Genomic DNA, 25,466 nt, shown 5'->3' with positions numbered 1-25,466 from the left:
AATGAGGGGAACTGAACTGAACTTGTATTCCCATATGAACTGGTTCATCCACAGATAAAAACTACTGCAATTAACACAGTTTAGCTTGAGTACTGCGAGAAGCACTGTGAGACTTTTTAAAAAAGAAGGCTTTTCATATTTTCACAGTGAATGAAGGGATGAGGAGACAGAGGAGAGTGAGGAGGCAACAATGGAGACAAACACAGAGATAGTAAAGAGGATGCCAAATGATTCAGGATGGGGGAGGAAGAGACAGAAACTGATTCAGAACCAGCCCAGGAGTCAGGTGACAGAGAGACATGTGGGTAACAAACACTGACAGGGACAAAAAACACTGCTATCGTCTAATTTATTGATAGTTAAGACATATTCAAAACAAAAAGGGAACCTGCTGGGAATAACACAATGTAACAACTACATTATAAATCATTTGTTTTGCTTTTTTAATATGTTCAAATTGTTTAAGCTGAAACAAATTCACTAGTTCTGTTGAAGTCCACATTGATACATAAAGACCATATACAGCAGTGGTCCCCAACCTTTTCTGTACCATGGCCCAGTTTCGTGTCTGACAATATTTTCATGGCCCAGTCTAAAGGTTTAGCAGATAAAAACAAAAAAAAATGAAAAGATCGGCATTAAAAACGGTGGTATTTTCTCTTTGATAATAATAATAACAATAATTATGAAGGTAAATCCACTTTTTAATCATGTCAAGAGGACCTGGCTGCAGACTGGCACTGTCAGGCACCACCTGTTTTTCAAATTATGTGAAAAAACAAAATAATGGAAATTATTTTTTCTGTGCGGCCCAGTACCAAATGGCCCACGTGTTGGGGATCAATGATATACAGTGTTTGAGTCCAGATTTAGTTTTTGCAACAGAGACCAGTCGGTGCATCTTTTCATCACTGCAGATTTCAGGAAGAGGAGACAGGCTGCAACATATCTTGGGACTTCTCTGGCAGCCGGTTGCCACCCTTTCAATACAAATTTTAATGATGAGGAGGAAATGGAATGGCTTTGACCACAACGCGCTGCCTGGTTGGTGATGGTCCAGAGAGGAATGCAACAATCAAGAGAAGGAGGGATGGAAGAGTTCGTGATTAGCAACTGTGACAGCTATTACAGCTCCTCACAGAGTGATGCCGACAGCTCTGACGGTGGCTTTGACGACGCTGCAGCTGACGTGGAAGTCAACCACCGTGTTGAAGACCGTCAGTGTGGAGGATCCAGGAAGAGATGATGAAGGTGAAAGAAGCAGAGGTGAAAATGATCACAGATAAATGGGAGGTTGGTTTAAAAGGGTCGTCCCGTCTCCCACTGACCCAGGACGTGACTCGACGACGTGACGGGGCGCAGGTGAGACGGTGCATCATGTTAGTGGGTACCACTGGAGCCACCTGACAGATACAGACTGCACTGTTTGTTATCACAACTTGATATCACAACATCAACACACCCTTAATAACCCTGCCCTGCAGGGCCTGCATAAGTAATACTGCACATGCATATTCATGAGTGTGCTGTTTCCTTTACAGGCCATTTCATTCAAAGCTAACCAGTGTGGCGAAACAACTAGCTTGCATCTGGCCCTATTCTTTCCCTGCTCTCGGTCCTTTGATATGGATGCCAGCTCTCTTTTTCTTCCTCCTCTTGTTCTGTGGTCATACCAGAAGATTATTTTTGGATGGAGAGAATGAGGCAGAGGACCCTGTGGCCCAGCGGCGGACACAGCTGGCAGTGCTCAGGTGGGTGCAGCTGGTTGGTGTCAGAGGTTCAAGTATTCACACTGGACTGAATTGGGCTGAGTGAAGAACTACAGTGGAAGGAGAGGGGAGGGGGGAGGGGGGGGTCACTGAGGTCTGCTATAATGGTGCACAATACCACTGGGTCTGTGATGTCAGTTCCTCCTTATAAGTGTTTTTTGCATAATTGTGTGTATGTGAGATTTGTGTGGCAAAAATGGAGGACCTAGTGAAAGGCATACTGCTAGCATATAAAGAACAATCAAATAGACTCGATGAACTTTTATTTAAAAATGTCTCCTCTGTTGTTGTTAGGTTGTAGCACCGTGCTGCACATCTCCGTCTATGACAGCTCAGCGAACTGACTGCAACAAAGAGAAAGCTGGATATCACATTCAGGTCTGACATTGAACACAACTCTCTGAGACTGTTTACAGCTGTTTGGGCTAAAATTAAGTGATTAAAGCACCAGTGTGTTCACAACATCTTAAGAGAAGAAGAAACAACCATCTGCACACTGTAGGTTGTGTTTGAAAGCTCTAGAAACAGCTTGTAAGTGGACCTTGAGTTAAGATTACTTCATCTTACATGCTTATTAGCAGTAGTTGTAATATGTGCTTTCTAATGACTAATAAAGAGCCAGCATGCTACTAATATCCGTGCTAACAAGCAACTAGTTAATGATGACCATGTGTACTTCAATATAAAGTGTGACTTTATGAATGTACATCCTCCACAGACCAGCTCACATGCTAACCTGTAGATTATGGTGGCTGTGCAGTTCGTGTCAAACTTCTTGATCAACCACTCAAGCTGTCGCTGGTCCAGAGGTACGTTGGCTGCCTGCGTGCAGGACAATGTTGGTGACGTGTATTGATGTACGACGTTTTCAGTGCAATGTGAGAAAGCGTTAGCCCGACCTTAACAGCCTTCCTGAAGGCAGAGGTGGAGACCTTCATGGTTCCATCTTTATCCAAAGCCTGGAAGAAGCCCATGATGCTCTCGTTTCGCTCTTTAAGGAATTTCTGTTGCAAAATCCAGATCACGTTTCAAATTTTTGTAACTTTTCATATTTTGTTGGTTATCCCTGTCATACACCTGCTGCGTCTCTCAGCAGACCGACCAGTACCTGAAAGATCTGGAGGGCAGATACGTTCCTGGTGACGCAGCTCATGACGCTGTAGCGAACATCCAGAGCAGGGCGCCTCTGACGGGCCTCCTCCAGCAGCTCCACAAAGGCCTCGCACACAAACACCGTCTGCTCACACATGCACATACACAGGCCCGTTCGTAATATAGAGGTGGTGCTGCAGGCGGATGTGCACATCACGTTTGCACACAAAGACATCTTTCTCATTCATACTTACGCTCACGCGCTGAGGTGAAAATAGTTTTGCTGCACTTACAGAAATATCGATCTCCTCCACTGCTGATTTCGTGTTGTTTTTAACTGTTCTGAGCAGCGTCAGAGCTCCGATACTTGTCAGGGGGTTTTGGCCCAGCTGAACAAAGTATACACACACACACAAATCTTACATTTGACATAAGAAATCTTCAGTTTCTTACGGCGTGAAACATGTCAAATCGCTATGACGAGGCTTAAACACAGCATAACATAACTAACATTAACCCTTTTGGCCACTCACCTTTAGGACCCTGAGGGTGTCGTTGGTGGCCAGGCCCTGGCAGAGCAGCGTCACGGCCCTGTCGTCTAACTGGTTACTGCTGAGGTCCAGCAGCTCCAGCACGCTGTTTTGTTTCAGCGCTTGACCCAGCGACTCTGCCCCAGCGCGGCCAAAACTGTTCCACGAGAGCCAGAGCTCCCTCAGGGTCGTGTTCACCTTAGGAGAAGAAAAATGTGAGCGACGGGCAGCTATGGCAGGAAGCAGACTGTTGAATATACACTGAAGGCTTGTGCTTGAGTGTGTTATGTTAGTCACCTCCAGCCCGGCACTCAAAGCCGCTGCACTACGCTTGCAAAGGTGATTCCAGCTCAGATTTAGGACTTCAATGCCTGCATTTCTGGCTTTGAGAAAAGAGAAACTTTACAAGGTCACAATTTGTTTGAAACTTTAACCCACAAATTAGTAATTTTGATCAGTCATCTTGAACTAGTGTGGATACAAATTTATCTAATCAAATGTGCTTGGGGGCAACTAGCTAACCCCACTCATCATAAAACTGCACCTGACTGTTAGACTGTTAACTGCATGGGTTGCATCCGTACCTTCCTCTCCGTCATGACTAGGAGACAGCTTATGCTCACTAGACCCCCACCCCCACCCCCTCTGTATAATGTGGCTCCCACACAGCCTTGAGTGTGCCGCACCTGTCAAAGACTGAGCAGGTGTTGAAATAACAGCAACATCTAGTGGGAATCTAATTAGCCTAGCATGCTAGCTTCCACTTTCCAGGTGAGATGCAAGATGGAAAAGGGGATCGCTAGCTCAAGGAAATGTTCTGCGTGTGTTCCATCGTCTGTTACGATTGTTGTTGTTAGGTCACACCTGAAGAACTGCCCAGTCATCTGGTCAAACACTGCTGAAATATACATTTTCAAATTGTACGGAAGAGAGCTGCCGGATTAGCTCTCTGCTGTTCTTCCATGCTAACGTGTTTGAGATGCATGAAAGACTATCCTGGCTAACAGGCAGCTAAATTAAAATCAAGTCGTTTGTTATTCATTCATTCATTCATTCATTCATTCAGTGGGGCAGCTGTGGCTCAGGAGGTAGAGCAGTCGTCCATTTATCAGAGAGTAATTGGTTCCCTTGCAGTCTACATTTTGAAGTATCTTTGAGCAAGATGGTGAACCCCAACATGCTCCACATGCTGTGCCACTGGTGTGTGTGTGTGTGTGTGTGTGTGTGTGTGTGTGTGTGTGTGTGTGTGTGTGTGTGTGTGTGTGTGTTTAGTGCTCGTGATGAGCAGGTGGCACCTTGCCACCAGTATATAAATGTGTGTGTGAATGGGTGAATGCTGGTGAGTGGTTGGCAAAACTAGAAAAAATACAGTCCATTTACCAATTATTCATGGGAGCTGTCATAGGGAATAACACACGTCACTTCTTCTGCAGTAAACTGCACCGGTTTTCGTCATGGATATAGGACGTGACAAGTGAGTGCTGGTCAGCTGGTAGTACCCAGTCCTCAATCAAATTAAATGATGAGAGCTGGTCTGTATAGGGGCTCTTCGGCCTGGAACATGCTGAACAACATCAAACTTCTACATAAACTGTGTCATCTGTCATAGATGGTATTCGTGTTGTTTGTTATTTAATGTGTAGGGTTATTGCGTCTTGAGTTTTGTTTTAAATTCATGCATTAAATTCACAAGATAAATTATTTGGTTATACATTCGAAGGATTTCCTGGTAATACAGTCAGAAATGAACTACTGTACCTAACATTTGACCCAGGTGTTCTCCTCCTGCGTCATACAGCCTGTTGGAACTGAGGTCCAGCTCTCTGAGCATATAGTCACTCTGAAAAGAAAGAACAAGTTGAGCTGACGCTTGGTTGCAAATTTAGATGTGACAGTGTCTTGATTCATTTGTTTGGATATGGTCATGAAAATACTTTGTACTCACCTTTAAAGCATCAGCTATGTATTTAGCAGCAGAATCATCAAAATCATTTCCTGCAGGAAGAGCAGGAAATTCATTTAATTACTCATCCAAAGAAGACCTCATTTGTCCTCTTAGTGTATTGCAGCGATGCACAGAGGTGCATTAAAAACACCTTGAGAAGCGAATGATGTCGGTGATCACCTGAGAGGTTGATGGATTTGATGCAGTAGTTGTCTTGCAGCATTTTGGAGATGATGTTCGCTCCTTCTTGGCTCAGCTGGTTGTTGGAAAGATTCTGAAGTAAAGACATTCAGTCATTTGTGAGATTAAAAAGTGTATTCTAAATTGTACATTGTTTTTTTGGAGTTAAGAACAGTTGAGGACCATGCTGTACCACTTGGCAGATATTTCAGGGCTGATCTATTCAATGGGATCACTTAAGAATAGGTACCAGACTCTGTATGCTGCTGTTTGTTTGAATCATCTCCATCAGGTAGCGTGTCCCTACTGCGCAGAGCGCGTTGTCCGCCAGCTCGAGGTTGGTGACGGCACTGTCATTCTAAAATACCAAAAAATGAAAAAAGAATCATTAAATCCTGATCATTTGAGAACTAAATGTCAGGTCCCGTTTCGCTACATCTTTTTCTCATACATTGAACATTTAGATCACCCACTCACCACAGAAACAAGACCTCATATGTCATCATGAAATTGTTTTCTTAAAAGGGACCCTGATCTCAACCCCGTCCAGAATTTTATTTCTAAAAAATTCTGACCCCTACTTTCAGAGCTATGGCCAGAGCTTTGGCCCCCAGTGGTCCCACGCCACAGTGGTTCAGGTTGAGATTGGCTTCACTCAAGTTGCGGAGGAAGGAGGAAATGGGAACGGCCCCTGTCTGCAGACAGGCCTGCAGGTACAGCTCCACACGGGACAAACGCTGTCTCTGATTGGTGGCATCTGAAATGAAGTGGGACAAGACAGAAGAAAAGGAGGAAGAGGTGAGGGAGGCGAAGACTGAATTTATTCTTTATTCTGAACTGTTATGGTCACTGTAACCTACTGTCTGTTTCCAGATCAGTGTCCCACTCATCATCACCTCCGTCACCCTCTTGGCCTTGAGTTGGCTGCTCCTCGCCCGTCATCCGATCCGGGTTTCCTGTGGGCAGGGCGGACTGATCAGATGGCTGCTGTTCCTCGCTGAGCTGGAGCTCGACCCTGTTCTGCTCACACTGGTCCATCACACCACACGATCCAGAGAACGCACCTGGACCTGCGCTACACCTGCACAAACCCTTGAGGAGGAGACAGGTGAGCTTTGCTGCTGTAGCAGCAATCATGAGCTGAAATGGTACAGAAACACCTGTGGTGGAAAGTAGCTAAGTACATTTACTCAGGTACTGTAGTATAAGTATAACTCTGAGGTGCTTGTACTTGTACCCCTCTACATTTTGAAGGCAAATATTGTGTTTTTATCCAATACCTTTATTTGATCATTTGATTACCTTGAGTACCTTGCAGATTAAGATGAATAACTTCTATAATATAATACAATCAACAAATATGGTGGTGTAAATAAATATTAATATAAAACTGTATTGATCCGCTGGAGGAAATCACAAGCTACCCAGCAGATGGAGCATATAAAGTAGCTAAAATTATCCCAACCTGTACCAGCATTACAGTGATGTACACAGCAGTAATTATACTACAATAATATAATATACAAGACTCTTAAATTCTTACTTTAACTTTTGGTACTTTAAGAGGATTTGATGCCAACACTTTTGTACCTTATTACTTAATTTAACGATAATTAAAACGTTAGCGTTAATGCTTGGTTTGTACTTTAGCTAGTAACCTTACCCAACTGCCGTTTCTAGCTAGCTTTAACGCTAATTATAGTGTCAAATAGGCTTGTTTCTTTTCATTAAGCGACGGTTAGAACAGACCGAAACCGGACCAAAATAAAACTACCGAAATTTAGGTCAATATTTAAAGCTATTTTTTCTGTTTATCGTGGAGTTTGCAATGTCATTTGCTGCTCAGAGTAGAGAAAACAGCGGCCTACCTGAGCAACTTTTACCACTTTCTGAAGTGTAACGTAAAGTATTAAGAACTTAACTGCAGGAAGAAAATTCCGGTTGATGGATGCCGAAAGCAATAATGATGAGAAGAGAAAATAAAACGTTATATGTGGGGGAAAAAATATTAATTACTGTTTGTCTAAACAGTACTTGACCACACATCGATCAGTACATGGGTACAACACATTCTTATTAGGTTGATCGATTTATTGGGTGTACTGCAAATCCTGCAGTTCACAAAAAGATCCGCTAGATGGAGCTGTTGACCGCAGTATGAGTGTAGGCATGCACACTGTACCAACTGTTCAACACAATCGACTCAGGACATGTTGCATTTTCATTTTATTTTTTTTTTTATGTGTTGTTGTAGCTCAACTGTATACCGTCAGGTGTTATTATTTAGTCCACCCTCTGTAGTTGTCAGGCGTAGAGCATGATTGCAGAAGTCTTGTGATGGCTCATTAATTTATGCAAGCAACTCATGCAAGCAAGTTTCAGGAGGAACCATACGTTTGAAGATCAATGTGTTGTTCATGCCAATATGAACTGAGCATATTATTTAGAGGACTGCCACTGGGATCCGGCAAGAGTGCAGCTTTTTTCCCCTCTTCAAGTGTCAATGACCTTTACCTGCTGTCCAAAATAAAATATCAGTGTAGTGAAGGTGACGTTCTGCTGTTCCTCCTCCAGCTACAAGTTGACTAGTTTTGTAATTACATTACAATAAGAACTGCTATTAAACAAGAACTAAAAACAATGCTACAAAGTGTTCATTAAAGTACCTATTCAGAAACACAAGGGGTTTAAAGAAAGCCAAATAATAATTCTATTATTATATGACAGACCTTTCTTTAAAGAAAAGATCTTAGGATAAATTAATAGTGAAGGGCGGCAGGAACTGAAGCATTATGTTGTCAAATTTGTTAAAATGCTGTCAGCAGATGGGAGCCCTGAACAAAGGGAGCTGCAATAATCAAGCATGAATGACCTTTTCTGAGTTTGTGTGAGAACATGTGCCAAACAGGTTGCCAAAACATCATTGCACAACTTTCATCACTTCACAGTTCCACTGCGAGGAACAGATACAAGGACGAAAACGTGAGATACTGCACGTCTGATGGAGTATGACAAAAGAACCAGTCGTGCTCATTCTTGTAGTTAGAAAATAAAATTTAATCTATTCAGGGTACCAGAGTCATACATAGCAGATACAGGTCCAGAACAGACATTAAAATACTGCTCAGCTGAAAAGATTTCTGCTTGTTTTCACAGCTGTTTGACAGCGCAACATGACACACACAGACTGGAAAGATTGAATAGACAAATCACATCAAGTGATTAACAAGCATTTCATATATGTTTACGTATACAAAGCAGTATAAAACAAGTACAATAATGGACAGACAACAAGTCCAAAAAACAAGGGTGTAAACATTTGTGTATATGTGCTTTTCATGACGCCAGCGTCACCACAAATCGGATCAACCGGTTAACTGCCATCGTCGAGGCAGGGTATAGAAATCAACATTAAAAAAACCACTCTACTCCGTCTGGTGTACTTGTATTTGAGTATTGTATACTAAAAACTCTACACCTGTATATTGCGGCTAGAATACAAAGGAAAACTGCAGAACATTAAGCCGTCGTTGGCCTCTGCATCGAAACAATGCCACACAATCTACTCAGGGCTTTTGTAACAGAGCACCATATTGATATTAGTGTGTTTCCTCAGCGTCGTTTCCAGTCGTACTCTACTGTTTCCATTGGTCCCTTTCTGTAGAGATGGTTGAAGTAACAACTAGGCACAGTGGGTGTCAACAACAACACTTAATGCAGAGATGAAACTGGGTATTTCCAGTCTTCCAATGGACAGAGCCAGCTCATGTAGCAGTACTAAGGAAGCCGTACAACCTCAGGTCTTTGGGCAGAGTCTCCAAAAGTCTTCAGCTTGGAGCTCAAGTGCTTGTTTCAAAATGTTTTGCCAGTTACGTTTGCATGTAAATGGCTGCCACAGTGGTGCTAGACTGGGCTTCAGGGACCCCGCGTCCCTGCTTTCCTGCTTTCACTTGGCGTCAGTGGCCAGCTGCTCCAGCAGGGGGTTGGCCTCGCTCTCTGGTGTTTTGACGCTGTCGGTCCTCACGATGCAGGTGGGCCGGTGGAGATTGAGCATCACCATTAGCTGCTGCCTCTCCAGGCGGAGCTCCTCGATCTGGGCCTTCAGCTCCGAGTTCACCATCTCCAGACGCTCCGATTCCTGGACAGAGATGATGCATTGTTAGATGCTACTGGACAAATACATTGTTCAGGGCACTACAGAGTTGTTTATCTTCCACCTGTCAGTTTTGATGACTTCTGGAAAATGATGCGAGACCCACGACTTTAAGTTGTGCAGCTGCAGTAAGGCTTGTGTTAGCCTGATGGCGTTAGCTCCGATTTGGCCTGAATGGCTTGAACGTGAACCAGCTGTTCAGGTTAACTGAAGTCAGGTTATTCTTGGCTACCACCCTGAGCTGCTCTGCTTCTGCTCATCAGTATGCAGTGCTGTGTCATGAACTCACCCTTTGAAGGAAGTCAGTCCGTTCCTTCTTTTTGTTTCGGCATCGCGCTGCTGCTACCTTGTTTTTCTCTCGTCTCCGTTTCCTCCGTTCCTCATCTTCGTCCATCTGCAAACACAATGTATTGTTACTGTGAGAAACATGCATTAAATAACTGTATTTTATGTGAAAAAATCTGATAAATACTTTCTAAATTACATAAACCTTCAACCAATAGTAGTGATCACCTAGGTGGAAAATAACTGTTGTGCAACCTCTACAGTAATTCTTCTTTTAAGCACTAGAGGGGGAAAAATTCCACTTTCAAACTGACTCAGCCTATCAAGCCTACATACTCTGGACATATACACACAATCACTTTAATCGACTAAATCCTAAAATTTAAATTTACGGGGTCTCATAACCAACTCAAACCAATGCATCTGCAACTACTGACAATAATATTTGATAGAGAGTAGGAGCTTTTTATTTGTTATTATTTAGTTGTTGTTTTACTAATAATAATTAGTATTGTTTAATGATTATTCAACATGTTTGCTTTATTTAGATTACATTTTGACAATTGTTCTTGAATTCTTCTTATACTTAATTTTGCATTACTAGTATTTTGGTTTGTTTGTTTGTTTGTGAATTGGTGTGAACACTGCGGGCTCCTGCGGTTATGCGGGTAGGAAGGCAGGTACGGGACCAGCATGCACCTGGTTGGGCCTGTGGTTTTTCACCACAGAAAGAGAGGCATGCAGGAACCATGATTTCTTGGTCTTTTGTTTGCTTGCTTGTTTTTTGAAATGCATACAGTACATCACATGCCTGTGGTGATTGGATGTTTGACTTAAGTTAGATTTTTTGACAAATTGTCAATCCACAGAGATACAGTAATATTTTATGTACAACAAGCCTACTGTAAGAACATTTAAATTGAATTCATTGTGAAAACAGTATTTCTGAGCGATTGGCTCTCTCTTATTCTTTACATGACTTCAAACTGTGAATATAAATCAGAATGGCGTGCATGTAATACTAAAATTAACCTTTTGGTTTTTTACTTACAAACATCAGCTGGAGACTGATGTCATTTTTAAGAAAATGATAAAACCTGCTTTGATAGAGGGCTTTGAATCTCATGGCCTCCTTCTTCTTTCTACGCTCTGACTCAACATATATCTTTCACACACCCTACTCATCCCCTATTTCCTCTTCTCTTTCTTCCTACCCACCTCCGTCTTGATGGCCAGCGGCCTCTTCCCCAGCCTCCCCAGGAAATGCAGCGGGGACAGCATGGTGCCCAGCTGACGGAAGTCCGCCAGCTTGAGTTGATCAGTGAGCGTGGTGGCCGAGATGCCCGCCAGCGGGCCCAGGCTGGGCAGGGAGCCCGCCGCCAGCGAAGGGTCAGGTATCTGTCCCGGCATCATGTCCGACCCGGCCACCACCGCCGCTATAGGGAGAGAGAAAAGAGGAGGAGAGGGAGCGATTAGGACATGAGAATCGAGCCTGACAATAAAGCTCAATGCTGCTCTTTTATCCATACAGTGGAAAGCAAAGTGTACACACAATTGTAGTTTTTACTACATAACAACCTAAATTAAGTCACTTTATTCTGCAAAATCACATTTAAAAAAAACTATTTTATGGCCCAAAACAATCTGGTACCATAAATTTTCATTTTGTGCTGATAAATAGGTTTGTTGTTTTGCTTTGTTTTTTTTTTTTTTTGTATTCTGGGGGGATTTTTGTATAGACTTGCTATTCTTTCTTCCAGTCTCAGGTAGGAACATGAGCAATACATTCATACCCGTCTTCCATTATTATACTGCAGCCATCTGACAGTATGTTTTATCTTTATTATGATCTTATAGTATTGGCATTTCTTCCACAATAAGATTAACTGACTGTCTTGTGTGTGCTTGTCATCAAACATCTCTCTAAACACGGGTTGCTGTTTCCAAGAATGCATTCAAACGCTGACAGCTTTGACAGCTGTGTTATCTTCTTAGTCAGCGGCTGGTGAAAAAACAAACTTCACACTGTCAGCAGCTAAACACTCATCTCTGTAGTTTCACATACAAAAGGAAGCCATGAAACCCTTCGCTCTGATCACACTGACTGAGGGCTATCATCTACACTTACGCTTCTCATAATTTACAAAGTGCTTCTCATCTTGAACGTTCATTTGGTTTATCGAAAAGAGGATTCAAAAGGATATGAAAAGCACTGACGTCAAAACAGAGCGGTAACACTCGGTCCTTCCACTGCCACCCTCTTTCAACAATTTGAGGTAGTTTAGAGGGGTCGACCACAGCACTTTTCAATGTAATCAGGGAGGAATGAGGGACAGAGAGGAGAAAAAGGAGAACTTGTGCAGGCCGAAAGGAAGTGGCTGGAGAATTAAGACGTCGCTCTAATTACTGTAAGACCGAGAGCTGGAAAACTTCTGATGGCCAAATAAAAAACAAATGTTGCAGATGGGAACAGTGTAACATGAGCCGACTGTACCCTGCCCATCCCTGCAACCTCTGAGGAGAGGCAAAGTGAGACCAGTGAATTTTAGAAAAGTCTGACAAGATATTCCTCCTCTCACTGTTCAGGATTTATGTAGAAAAAGAAGCACTTTAAGTAGGTAAAAGATGGGCGATAGAGGGGAAACATTCAGCTGCCACTGAATAGAAACTGAGTCACTGCACGGATCAGATTAGTTTCTGACAAAAACCCCTGCATGGCTCATACAGCTGAACAACTGATACTTCAATAGCTTTGGCATGCTGACAAAATGTCAGCTAGGATTACCGGCCGAACCCAAAGCTACACAGACTTTTAAAAAGATTGATGATATCAGTGCGACTTCTACATTAATAGTTTAATTCACATTTGCCTCCTAAGTATCCAGCCGAAGCTGAACCTCTCCAGGTTGGGCACGAACCGAACAAAGCCCCTCTCATGTGGAACCAACAAAGACATGTATTGTGAGGCGCTGCGGAAACAGCTGACTTTGCTGGTGGGTGACTAGCTGACAGGCTGACGGTATTGTAAGTTAAACCAAGTTTTTCTTTCTTTGCTACTTTTTTTTTTTTTTGCACGGCTAAAAGACTCGCTCTATTACAAAAGCCATAGAGGAGGTAATGAAAAAAAACACGGTTATGTAACTCTATTCTAATGTACTCCACCCAGCGTATGGGCTGGTCTCACACTGTTTTTACAGTTGGACTGGAGTTTACTGTCGAGCGTGGTGGAAAACCAAAGCTGCTCACTTTTAGCAGGAGGAAATCAATTCTGAAGTGCAATAGAGTTGCTTCTCTGTTAAATGAATTAGACTCTGAGATATATCTGTCACGCAATGCTTCAAATACCGTCTCATCTCAGTGGTGGAATGTAACCTATTACATTCACCCAAGTACTGTGCTTAAAGGATAACTTTCATTTTTTACAACCTGGACCTTATTTGTAGCATTAAATACGACCATTTACTCACCCAGACAACTTTGGTGGCAGTACTCGGGGCATCCATGGGCCTCTATATAACGCATAATCTGCGGCAAAACTCGTTCATATTCCAATATTTTGTTATGATATGCTGGTGCTATTCCCCTCTGAACCGGCGGTCGGCTAGTTTAGCTGTAGTTTGGCACAGCTATGGTTCATTATTGCGTCTTCGTAGCCGACTGCCACAGAGTTAGCCCTGTTGTGGCTGGCTGCTCGCAGCACCCGGCGTTCGGTAATGACATCATCCACGTCAGAGGTAGTTGCCTAGAGACGCTGGATGTCGATAACATGCCACCACGGGCTCAGAGGGGAACAGCACCAGCATATCATAACAAAATATTGGAATATAAACAAGTTTCGCCGCAGATTATGCGTTATATAGGGGCTGCGCATGGATGCCCCGAGTACTCGCATTATACGGATATACGCGCCGCTCCTCTGGGGCTAATTTCTTCAAAACGACTCCAAATGCCACCAAAGTTGTCTGGGTGAGTAAATGGTCGTATTTAATGCTACAAATAAAGTCCAGGTTGTAAAAAACTAAAGTTATCCTTTAAGTACAAATCTGATGTACTTGTACTTTATTTAAGAATTTCCATTTTATGCAACCATATACTTCTACTCCTCTCCATCTCTAGGGGAATTATGGTATTTTTTTACTCCACTACATTTGCATGACAGCTTCAGTTACTAGTTACTTTTCAGATTACAATTTCTCATACCTTTCCTGTACAGTGAAAACCCATGTATCTAAAAATATGTTGATTTTGAATTTGTCTGATAAACTGAAGGATTAAGAGTTCCTTTATGGATTAAGAAAATTCTCCTCCTTGTTAAGTTAAATAAACCATTGAAAAACCCTCTAGGATTAGCAGGAAAATTCATCATCATGAAGCTGAGAACAGGTTTTGTTTTGTTTTTTTTCTGGGTTACGTGGTTCTCACTGGACAGCAACGCTAAAAACATATGAGGATCTTATAGAATATGACGCATTGCTGTGGATTAAACTACCCAACAGTGCATGAAGTATTCAAATGAGCTCAGCCTTTAACATCTACAGCAGTAAAATGCAACAAACACATGAATGCAGCAGTAATATTCATCTAAAAACATCAGATATAATAGTAAAACAATGACAGCACTTTTACTTTTCACACTTTTACATTTTACTGATAATACGTACATACTTTTACTTAAGTCTCTTCTGCATTATAGGAGATTACTTTACGCAGCATGTAAAATTCCAGTATTAATGAGCTAAAACTTTAGCAATTACAGTGCGTTGACTGTCAGCTAATCTTCACACTTCTTCTGACCTGTTCTTCACCACCTTCAGTCTGCATGATTTATTCGCTCCGAGGACAAGTTAGTGTGTGGAGCCAGTGTCCAATGAGGCATTTTATTATTTAAATCCCGGCTGCCCCCTCCCTTCCTCCCTCTTTTCTCCCCCTTCTCCCTCCCTCTCCCCCACTGTATGTATACTCCCATTTACACTGCACTTGGCAGCAGCCTGTTGTTTTTGCTGGAGAGGAAAAGAACAAGACAGCCCTGGTAAAAATCTCTCTCAGACAAAATTCCCTCTCTCTCAAACTCCCTGGAGGGGTGGAGGAATGGAAGGTGCCAAGGCCTTCTCTTTCTGCAGACAGGCTGTGTCAGAACAAGGCAAACCATATGGCAGCAAATCCAGGGGGTGAATGAGAGGCAGAGCTCTTTAAAAATAGCCAGACAACAGTACAAATTGTTGGGCTGAAGTGACTGAACCACGACATTTACTATAAAGTCTTTGATAGGGCAGTAACCTCTGCAAGCTTACAAACAAACAGCACATTTGAGATTATGCAATCGTGTAGACTATTAGACTCCATGTTTCACATCAGATCTGAAATGTCTCCCTGCATCTGCACCTCTTGCTAAATCCACACAGGCATCACACAAGCACGAGCAGAAAACCCCCGACATGTGACTCAAGACGATGCCATGTTTTTTCTTACATTGCTCATTGGCGACCAATAACTGTGCTGGAATTCAAAAGATGCAATCCAAACTAACCTCTGGGCTGAGAGAACAGCCACAGGAACTGAAGCGCCCATTAGGAATGACTGAGCGAATCGCTTTCAGAGCCAAAATGGAGTCTGATATCCAAGTTGGCCAGACACTCAGGACCGGTGTACAGACTCAGATTAGGCTCCGTCCTGGACACACACGATTTTTCAACTGAAATTGACTCTAAAAAAAATAAGTCAATTCAGGAATAATCATATTTTATGTCTATTAGGCTGGCTCACATGAGGTACATTGTAATACAACCCTGCTCAGTCAGACGTATTGCGAGGAAAGCCCCCATTCCTTGCTATGGCTTGTTGAAGCATGCAGCTGAGGCCAGACCTCGCCACACACAAACATACACTCAGAAAGACACACTCAGTACATAAATGCACATAAACCTCACCAGTTGTCTGCATGACATCAGAGCACACAAATCAAAAACTCACTGAGGTAGTTTTGCCAGCGGCCTCCAAAACAAAGGTGAACTGATGTCTGAAGCGAGATGCCTATCAATTATGAGTCATAAAAGTGAGTTACACGCCATACCAGACAATTTATTGTACTGTTGTAAACTCAGACACATAGCATACTCTTGACGTGGCTCGCTTTGGAGTCAAACGTGACTTTTAAGTTGAGTAGAGAGTTTATGTTCAATCTGTTCCTCCTCTTTCAACCTGCCACACAAGCGTGTTAAAATCCCCCTTGCAAATTCACCAGCCCGTCAAGCCTCCAGACATGAAACCCTGAAGATGTCTCATCTGTACAACACAGGGAAAGTTTGCCGATGCATGTCTCACGGGGCGTGATTACACCCAAGAAGCATGAGTCAAAGTGATTTTTATGTTTTTCAAAAAAAAGGGGGTATTTTTCTCTCTTTTTTCTGTCAGCAGCAGCAGCTTGCAGCCGAGGATTAGTGGTCAGTGTTTGATGATGCAACGCTGTCGCTGTGCTTTTGCAGTTGAGCAGAAAAGCCAGTGCCACAGCTTTTAGGCCCACACTAGCCTCAAACAAAGACACCTACACAGCCCAAGCACCGCTGCCTCTCTGAGCTCGCTGAGAGGAGACGAGCTGAAGCCAAGGGCGGGGAGCGGAAATGTCATGTATTAGTTATGAAATATAGGACCGTACCCAAGGCAGGTTTTGGCTTCGGCCCAAAACTAATCTAAAAGCATGCGAGCCGTAGATATCTGGCGGTGTGTGTGAGGAGACTGTGTCGGAGTGAGGGTTCCTATACGAGCGTGCAGCCAGTCAGCGTGCCCTGTATATATTTAGAATCCGCTGGTTTCTTTGCTCACATACTGTCTTCAACTCGACCCAATGTGTCCATTTCCTGAGTCATTCCTGAGAGCAATTAGCAGTGCTGAGGAATTCAGCCCCTTACCAATCGCCAGCGGCACGACTGGAGGCCCTATTATCCTCATCCCCTATAGAGACGATGAAGGAGAGGGGTGAGGGGGGGCTACAGGGACTTTTCAAAGGCGACTCATTACCTTCACACACTGTTACTTTTTGAAAAGGAGCCCACTAACAGCTTACCTCTACCAGCGCAATAATTTTGCCTACTGAAAGCAGGAGTCAAAAGTATTAACTTGCTGATTTATCTTCACCTGAGACAGTTATATTTTTGCGCTGCCAGACGACTCAACTTTAAAAGCACTGGATCGTGGCATTGAAGGACAGACATGCACACTCCAAAATGCTATTGACCACTTTTTGTCAGCTTACTTTATTTCAATCTAAATTTGAACTAATAAGGCATAGCAAGGCCCACACACCAGCATCTTGCAAAACTCCTGCAAACAGCTTCTACAGCACTAACGCTGTAGTGCTCGCTACACGAGCGCTGAAAATGAGCAATGAGCGCAAAGGCTCGGGCCAAGGCACGCTCTCTCACTCTCTGGCCAAGGTCTCAGCGATCATCATTACCGTCTGCACTCAGTCAGGCTGTGTGTTGAGTTACAGCCTTTCGCAATCCTCTGAGGAAACCAGGGAATTTGGCACTGACTTTCCTCGAGGACAGGACAGTCCAAATATACAGTATCAACATTCCTCTAACCCCTCATTATATTTTCATTGGAGGGACAAGACGCAGGCACGAGGGGGGAAGAGATGCCGTGATAATGGCTGTTGTTCTGATCGTGCTGCGGTCACCTCCGGCCATTCAATTCAAGGGTGATGGCGTGTGGGAGTGGAAGCCATTTTTACAGAAAATAAGATCTCTTTTCATTCAGCTTTAATTTTTCGTTTGGGCTAAACAGCTGCCACAGATAGTAGACACCTTTTAAAATTCCTCTTTTGACGATTGTGATTCAACGCAATTATGAACATTTAACCTCGCAACATTGTCAATGATGATGAGACCCTGGGCTTTAGCAGTAATGAGCAATCTTAATTTCCCCTCGCAAGTACAGTTCTGATGTGTCAGCAGTGAGTAAGCTGGTACAGTGCATTCACAGGTTATCTTTTGTTCACTGTGAAATTACACAAGCGAGCAGGAAGTTTCACTGTTGCTCTTTATTGTAGAATTCAGCCTAAGAATGAAAAATTTTCCAAGCAAATCGAAACACAAAGCACCTGCAGATATGCACAAGGCACGAGCACTGTGGCCGCCTTCATTCAAACATTACGATGTGATCATTGGCTGGATTCCTGCTTGGCCTGCTTCATGCCATTCAAACAGTCGCACATCTATATTCTGCAGCTGGGTGGTCCTGGTTGAATTATTATAATGTTACTATTTTTTTTCCCTGCATTGTAAGTCAGGATTAGACTTCGCATCGCACTGAGTTTTGGTTTGGCTCAGACATGGATTAAATGAATCAAAATACAAAATGCACACAAAATCCATTTCAAATGTATGGAGTTCACGTCAGTGACAAATCCGAGGCAAGTTATGTGCAATCCCTGACAATAAGATATTGGCCAACCAAGTCCAGAAAATCAGATTTAATGCTGCCTGCTGAAGCAATCACCACCATTGTGTAATGTGTGGTTGTCACTTTAATGCCGTTTCATACTTTGTCCTCTGATATTTCCTCATCTGCCCTACGTCAAGCAGACGCTTGCTCTGATTAAACAAGCCCCAGTGTCTGCACTGCACTATGTGTTCAATCCTTTTGTTGCTCTCGAAGGCTGCGGGCTAAAGGTCAACAGTTAGACAGACGTTTAGTGACAAGGCTGCTTTTAGTGCACACACAGTGAAAACTGGCCTCCCGTCCAGAAGAAATTCAGGAAATCTGGAAATCATAACTATGCGAAGGCCTTTTAAAAAAGGAGCTTTTACTGTGCTCTTTCTAGAAAAAAAAAAAAAAAAAAAAGCACTGGCTTTAATGTTTCGTCTCTTGGTTACACCTTTGGACATTTGGGTGTTTGCTTCCACAGAGTACGTCTAGTCTGTCCTGACACACTGTTTTTACAAACCATGTGGGAAGGCTTATGTGGACTACAATGTGATATTGATAATGTGATACGTACGGCAGTGAATAGCTGCTCCCCCAGCATTAGCATTAGTATCATTGAGCCTGGCTGTTGCATAGTTGGCTCGCTCGCCTGCAATGCGTCTGCTGTCTATTCAATGTACTGGGGTGCAGCTTGGCAATTCCAGCTCTCCAGAGACGCACTGGAAGGCATTTCTACTTAAAATAAACCCTGTGCGCCCACGTCCAGCCTCTCAGCCCTGTCGGCCCTGCGCTGCTTGTCGGCTCGCCAGCCCTTCCCCATTAATCCACTGCAGCGTTCCATTTATGCAGAAACCATCCTACGGATGTGCCCGGGCAGGCACTGGGGCATTTAAACCCTCTGCAACACACGCTCTATCACTTAGACACACGCAAACACAGATAAAGACACAAAGGAAACACATATATAAAGAACGCACAGATAGTTTCCCCTGCATGGCATGTACTGTAGGAGCAAACACTGCACCAGCTGAGGAGCACACACTCACTGTATAGGAAAACGCTGAACCTATGAACCTGCAGGCCATAACACACACACACATGCACATGATCCACCTATTCATCATATTGCCCATTCCATCATTGCCCTTTAACCTTCAGGCCAACAGGGGCAGAGAACTAAAGCTACCTCTGGTCTGGATAGAGTTACTGTTACACAGTAAAGTGTAAATCTTTCCATAGACCCTGATGTGGACAAGAGGTTGATATTTACTGGCCCATCACAACAGCACAGGGGGAAAAAAAAATAATTGCTGTGGTGGTGATTAAGGGGAAGTGTAATACTGAAGTGTGTTTAACAGGGAGTATGCAATTCACATGTGAGGCCTACGCCCACACACACACACACACACACACACAGTTAAACATACAGAGTCTGTGCACTACGATGGGCCAAAGCAAAGATTGCAAATATGAGCCAATCTGAGCACACATTCCTGGCTGTTCTCACACGCTGCCAAATACACTTCACACTTCATTTACATCACTTACATTTCAAGGTGAAGCAACTATGCCAAGAAGTTTTTTTTTTTTTTGAGTGCAGCAGAAGGTTGATACTCAAGAGAGATAGATAGATATACTTTATTTATCCCAAGCTGGGAAATTGCAGCAATCTCGAGCATCTCCTGATTATTTTCAAACAGTTTTATATATGGCTGCAACTAACAATTACTGTCACTCTGTGTTCATCTGTCAATTATTTTCTAGATAAATCAATTGGTTGTTTGCTCTGTGAAACGTCAGAAAATGGTGAATCTGTGTTTCCCAAAGCCCAAGATGACATCTTCAAATGTCATGTTTTGTCCACAACCCAAAGATATTCGGTTTACTGTCATAGAGCAGTAAATAAACCAGAAAATATTCACATTTAAGATGCTGGATTCAGACAATTTAGACTTTTTTTGAAATTACTCATACTGATTAATCATTTATCAAAATAGCTGGCGATTAATTTATTAGCCAACAACTAACTGATTGATTGTTGCATCTCTACTTTTAAATGCACAATACTTACTCAGAGAAAACTTGACAGTCCTCTTCTGTCAATGATGCAACCGTGTTTGGACGCTGTAGAAAGGCAATAAGATGTTTATCACTATTCATAGTAAAAGTACTGGTATTGCTATTAGAGCTTGGAAGATTGGTAGACCAACTGATCAGCATAAAGTTCACCAAAAACAATTTTGAAAAACCGATTAATAGTGCAAGTGAGTTGAAGGGAACATTATCTGGTTCCTGTTTCTCAAATGTGGTGATTTCCATATTTCATGTTTGTCATTATAAATTGAATATATCTGAGGTTGATCTGTCAAACTATTTGAAGACATCACCTTGGGCCCTGAAAGACTGGTGGGCAGTTTTAAGTTTACAGACTGCACAATCAAGTGATAGATACATTAACTGGTAATAAAAATACAAATAAGCTGCAGCCCTAATATATTATTTCTCCACCCTTACTAACAGAGAAACACTGTTATCTTAATCATATTACAAATCTGGTATTCTTATCTTACCTCTCTTGCAGTTGCATGCAAAGAGTTTGACTTTCAAGAGGAAGCTTTGAAAAGAGTTTAAGAGTTGAGGAGATAGCCGATTTTAATGTTACATCAGTGTGGACACATTGCATGAGTGTACAGCAGCATTGAAGTTTAATTCACATGTTTCAGCGGGGTGGAATTAGAAAACCTTGCAGACTCCGTGCAGTTTGGTGCACCAGACTAGCTTAGCGAGCAGTCATTCTGAAAACCCACAGCGTGTGGCGTGTATGGCGTTACATAACTGTTTTCACAGGGCTAACCGACACTTCTCCTGTTTAGCAACACTGAAATTAAGACTCCCGAGATGAAAGTACCTTCAGTCCGACATGAGCCGGTGTGTAATTTAGCTAACGTGTCTGTAGCTGTGAAGCGACAGTCGCTATAACAGTTGTTACAACAACGCACTTAACTAAAGGTTGTGGCAGCAACAAATTGACTTCTGCGGCGAGAGCTCGGAAAACTTTTAAAAGATTAACACGTCGGACTTTTACAGCAGTGAAAATACATCATCGTACGCTGACGTTAACTGGAAAGAAATCCCGCACAACAACTCCCATCACAAAATTCAGTGTTGAGTCTCTACAACGTGGTGAGAAAAGTGTCCAAAAAACGCAAACATGTCCAGCGTGTACTAATATTTAGCTAACTCCTAGCACAAAAACAGAGAGAGGAGAAAACAATGGCAGCACAGCTCGACGGCTCGTACACACGCTTACCTGTTGTGCGTCCAAAATCCGCAGTAAGAGTGGGGACGGTGTGGAGCTACGAGTCGGATGTAGGTGTTAGGACTAGCAGGAGTCGTTGCATCAGCCCGTTTAAGTACTGATCTGGTCCGTGAGGGCTCCGGAATGCGGAACTGCTGCTCCATACGTCAGCGTGGATGAAAATAATGCGAGAGGAGGGCCGGACACACGGAGGTTTGTTTGCTCCACCCCTAGCAACCAGAAAACACAGACACAGGCTGGAGGAGAGGAAAGTTTCAGCTGAGGGACACACAGAGAGATAGACATGGCTAAAACACACGCCCCGAGCCATAAACGAGTCAATAAATAAAGTCCCGGCTATAAACACACACACACACGCGCACGCACACACACACTGTCTTAGCTGCAGGTGTTTTATTATTTGATAAGAGGAGGGGGTGAGAGAATTAAGCCCTTGCCAGTAATAGACTGCAAAAATAAATCAATCCAATTGGTAGCTTATTTAGAAGCTATAATACAGTATTGCAATAGAGGTCAAAGCCAAGTCTATAGTTATAAAAGCATTAATGTCAGTAGGTGGAAGAAATTTGAATACCTTCGGAGGACTTACAGTGTGACACTGCTCCCAGCCTTTAAACAAATCAGCCTCTCCCCATGAGCCTTCTTCACGAGTTAAGGCCTTAGTGTGGATGTGAGATGTGAGCAGTTTGACCCGAGAGTGATTTTTAGAGGTCGGAAAGGTCAGAGTATACAGCATTTCACAAGAAGCAAGCCAAAATGAGAGAAAAGGCAGAAAAAAATCCAGATAGGTTTGTGCAACATAGTTTTTTTTTCTGACCCTTTAAATTTATCTTACAACCTCTCAGGGGGTCCCGACCCCCATGTTGGGAAACTCTGGTATGAGGATTCACACTGGGACACTTTACCCCGCAGCTCGTGCTGGTCTTTGTTGTCTTCATTAGAGTTGGATTACATTTAAATCCCTCAGAATAGACTGCTTGTGATTATTTAAGCAAGGGGAAGGATGTGGCTCAGAGCCTGATTACTTTCAGAAGATGTTTAACATGTTAAATGACTGTGAACCCCCTCCTGCCGAACATTAGACATTTAGGCTCTTACAAGGAATCGAGTTTGTCAACAGCCCACGACAGTTCCTGACATCAAATGACTATTTTAAGAACTGACATAAAACTTGCAGCCTACAAGTGACAGAAATAAACTAATTTAACACCTACTGAGATGTTCCAAATCAAACATTTAGGGTATCAAGGCTTATGTGACCACATGTAATGTTCTTATTTTCCAATAAAGAAGCGTCAACACTTCCTGTTTAACAGGCTATTAACATTTTGAGTGGTAGTACAGATTGCTGCTTGGATCATTTTAGCAAAGGCAAAAATGGAAATATAGAGCTGAAAAATCTTATTCCCTTATTTTGTCATGACAAGTTTTCATTGCCTTAATTTACCCATGTTTTTCATCCTGTACCCCAAAGTCATCTGGCCCTTGAGGCTGCATTCAGATTCATACCTGGTGTCGCTGTAACACACACATCCGTAAGACTGAAAGAGACGCCCAGCGCTGCTTCCCTCTCACAAACTCACGCAGCTAAAAGCTTATTATTTCAGGTGGCAGAGGACGTTTGATGCCTGAGTAAAGCAGTAAATCTTGCAGGGTGTTCGCACATGTAGCTTTAGCTGCTGCGAAATCCAATTTTATTTGCTTTAAGCTCTCCTTAATAAAGATGTGACTTGATTCATAAGACGTAATAACTAAAACACACATGCACAGAGTCATGTCTTAAGTGTTTCTGATGGAAGTTCCAGAAAGTTCCAGAAAAACAGAGTGTGAATGCCTCTTCCTGCTGCTTCCCTCTAGTGTGGACACTTGTAACTACATCCCACTGGGCCACTCGTACAGAACTGCATTGTGTCTGTTTAAAGCACATTATAGAGACATGTAGTTATAGTTTGAAAGGCCTTAAAACAACCCTTGGAAAAATGATTGTGTTTTCCTCTCGCTCTTCAATTTAATGTTTAAATTTGTGCGTCACTAGAATGCATTGTTTGGTTTTGATATAACCTAATTAATGATGCCAAAATCTTAACAAATGATTATTTTAGGTCACAACTGTGCCGTATTATAATATTATTTATTATAGAGTTATCCTCAAATTGCTATAAAGTAGTGTGTTTTGGTATCATTTGAATCAAAAACAGCCTGTTCTCCTGTGCACCTTTTATTACATCTCAGGTTCTTATTATCATCATTATCTGAGGCTCAGCTGGGTGTTACACGATGCCACCTCGACTCTTCCACCTAGAACAAGCAGCTGAGTTATTAGAGGCTCACCAAAATACCCCACTCTGTTCCTTTTTTTAGATTCTAATTTGGTTCTGCTGTGATTTATGTCTCGCATCTGAGGGGAGGTCGGCGGGGGACTGTGCGTCACAGTCGCTCTGAACATTGATGACAAATTTTAGGAGGGGGGCATTTGGGGTTAATAAAGCAGAACTGAACCAACAAGCAGACAAGATTTCATAAAACAGGAGGGTTCTGGACATCTTTAGTTCAGACAATTTGGACGTTTCCCCTTGGCACGTATAGACTTTTAGCTAAATTCCTCTGTGCCTGCAGGAAGGCAGCCAGAGATGTCACTCAGTGCACGAACACACATGGTGCAGGCCCATTTGGCACTTTAAGCCTTTAAGAGGGAATTGTCCCTGCCAAGAACAATAAGCCTTGATAATGACACTCTGAAAAAATATACCAGAATATGCAGAGTAAGTATTCAAAGAATGTTAATATGTTCAGTGAAAAGCTAACAAAAAGCTCCTCTTTTAAAGTGAAGCTGTGATCGTAAGAGGATACACAGAAATGACTAGAAACACTTCTGCTCTAGACAATCAGGCTCTGATTCAGGATGGGATAGTGTTTGAAAGGTCAGAATCACATCTCGACATACATATCAAGATCTTGATTTTTGTCTGTTCGAATCTTCCAGGAACTCTTTGCATTAAAGCATAATCTTGGGTGCACTTTCCAACAGCTGCCCAAGTGATGAATGGAGAGGGAGTGCAGTTTGTGGTTTTGCAGCTTCGCCAAACTCATGCAGAGTTCTCGCTGTGTGGGCGTCAGAAGGTAAAAAACAACAGAAGTACTTTTTGCACCACCAAACATGTTTTTTTTCTGCCTCTTCCTTTATTAATTTGTAAGACAGATGTTTACTATACTGATGCAGATGCTAGTAAATTTCTTCAGTGTGTGAGATTACTAAAGTCTTATCTTACACGTGTATTTCTACTCATATTTGATGCTAAAACACCAGCATCATACTCACAAGCTGCAAACAAGTCAGTCGTATTCGCTCATTTTCTTTCAAGGATCAGCCTCATGGAAGTCTCTAGATTAAGCTGAAGCATTTTGTCGTAATATTATCCAACAGCACATCTCTGGGAAATACCCAGCAAACCAGACACCTCCAGACATAATCCTGACTCATCCATCCCCCACACTGCAGACACTATAGACAACCTATTTTTACCACCGCTCCATTTAATTTCCTTCCTTCCTTCCTTTTTTTTTCTTTCAAAATAATCTCAGACAGTTGTAGATCACGTCAAAACACGTCTAGTAATGTGTTTTCAGTCAGGTTATTTAAAACTGTACCATACATGTGCTACGCTTTGCTGTTTTTTAGGAGTCAGATTTGGAAATGGCATATTACTACAGAATGATATTCCCCTGCTTCTGACAACAATGGTTTGGGAGTGAATGGAAACTTTGTCAT

The 25,466-nt window shown here is 42.6% G+C and overlaps 2 protein-coding genes across 3 annotated transcripts; both read right to left on the bottom strand.

Moving 5' to 3' along the window:
- Positions 1 to 2,091: 2,091 nt before the first annotated feature.
- LOC121622409 (leucine-rich repeat-containing protein 74A-like) lies at positions 2,092 to 6,554 on the bottom strand. Its single transcript, XM_041959370.1, has 13 exons — positions 6,377 to 6,554; positions 6,098 to 6,273; positions 5,767 to 5,874; positions 5,517 to 5,610; positions 5,337 to 5,386; positions 5,150 to 5,231; positions 3,689 to 3,774; positions 3,395 to 3,589; positions 3,155 to 3,250; positions 2,878 to 3,006; positions 2,669 to 2,773; positions 2,506 to 2,591; positions 2,092 to 2,113 (listed from the first exon to the last, which is right to left on the bottom strand). The coding sequence occupies exons 1-13, from the start codon at positions 6,552 to 6,554 to the stop codon at positions 2,092 to 2,094; spliced, it is 1,407 nt and encodes a 468-aa protein (XP_041815304.1).
- Positions 6,555 to 8,558: 2,004 nt separating this feature from the next.
- On the bottom strand, positions 8,559 to 21,811 carry jdp2b (Jun dimerization protein 2b). Of its 2 annotated transcripts, XM_041959269.1 has the most exons (5): positions 21,689 to 21,807; positions 20,450 to 20,502; positions 11,173 to 11,390; positions 9,959 to 10,063; positions 8,559 to 9,654 (listed from the first exon to the last, which is right to left on the bottom strand). In XM_041959269.1, the coding sequence occupies exons 3-5, from the start codon at positions 11,365 to 11,367 to the stop codon at positions 9,463 to 9,465; spliced, it is 492 nt and encodes a 163-aa protein (XP_041815203.1). In that variant the 5' UTR covers positions 11,368 to 11,390; positions 20,450 to 20,502; positions 21,689 to 21,807; the 3' UTR covers positions 8,559 to 9,462. The 2 variants fall into 2 exon arrangements, with proteins under 2 accessions (XP_041815203.1, XP_041815204.1); XM_041959270.1 differs by lacking the exon at positions 20,450 to 20,502 and having other exon boundaries at positions 21,689 to 21,811.
- Positions 21,812 to 25,466: the final 3,655 nt, after the last annotated feature.

The sequence above is a fragment of the Chelmon rostratus genome, chromosome 18, assembly GCF_017976325.1.
Source record: "Chelmon rostratus isolate fCheRos1 chromosome 18, fCheRos1.pri, whole genome shotgun sequence".
NCBI classification, from domain to species: domain Eukaryota; kingdom Metazoa; phylum Chordata; class Actinopteri; order Chaetodontiformes; family Chaetodontidae; genus Chelmon; species Chelmon rostratus.
Note: the sequence above shows the minus strand (reverse complement) of the source record. Positions and strands in the feature narration are given on the sequence as shown.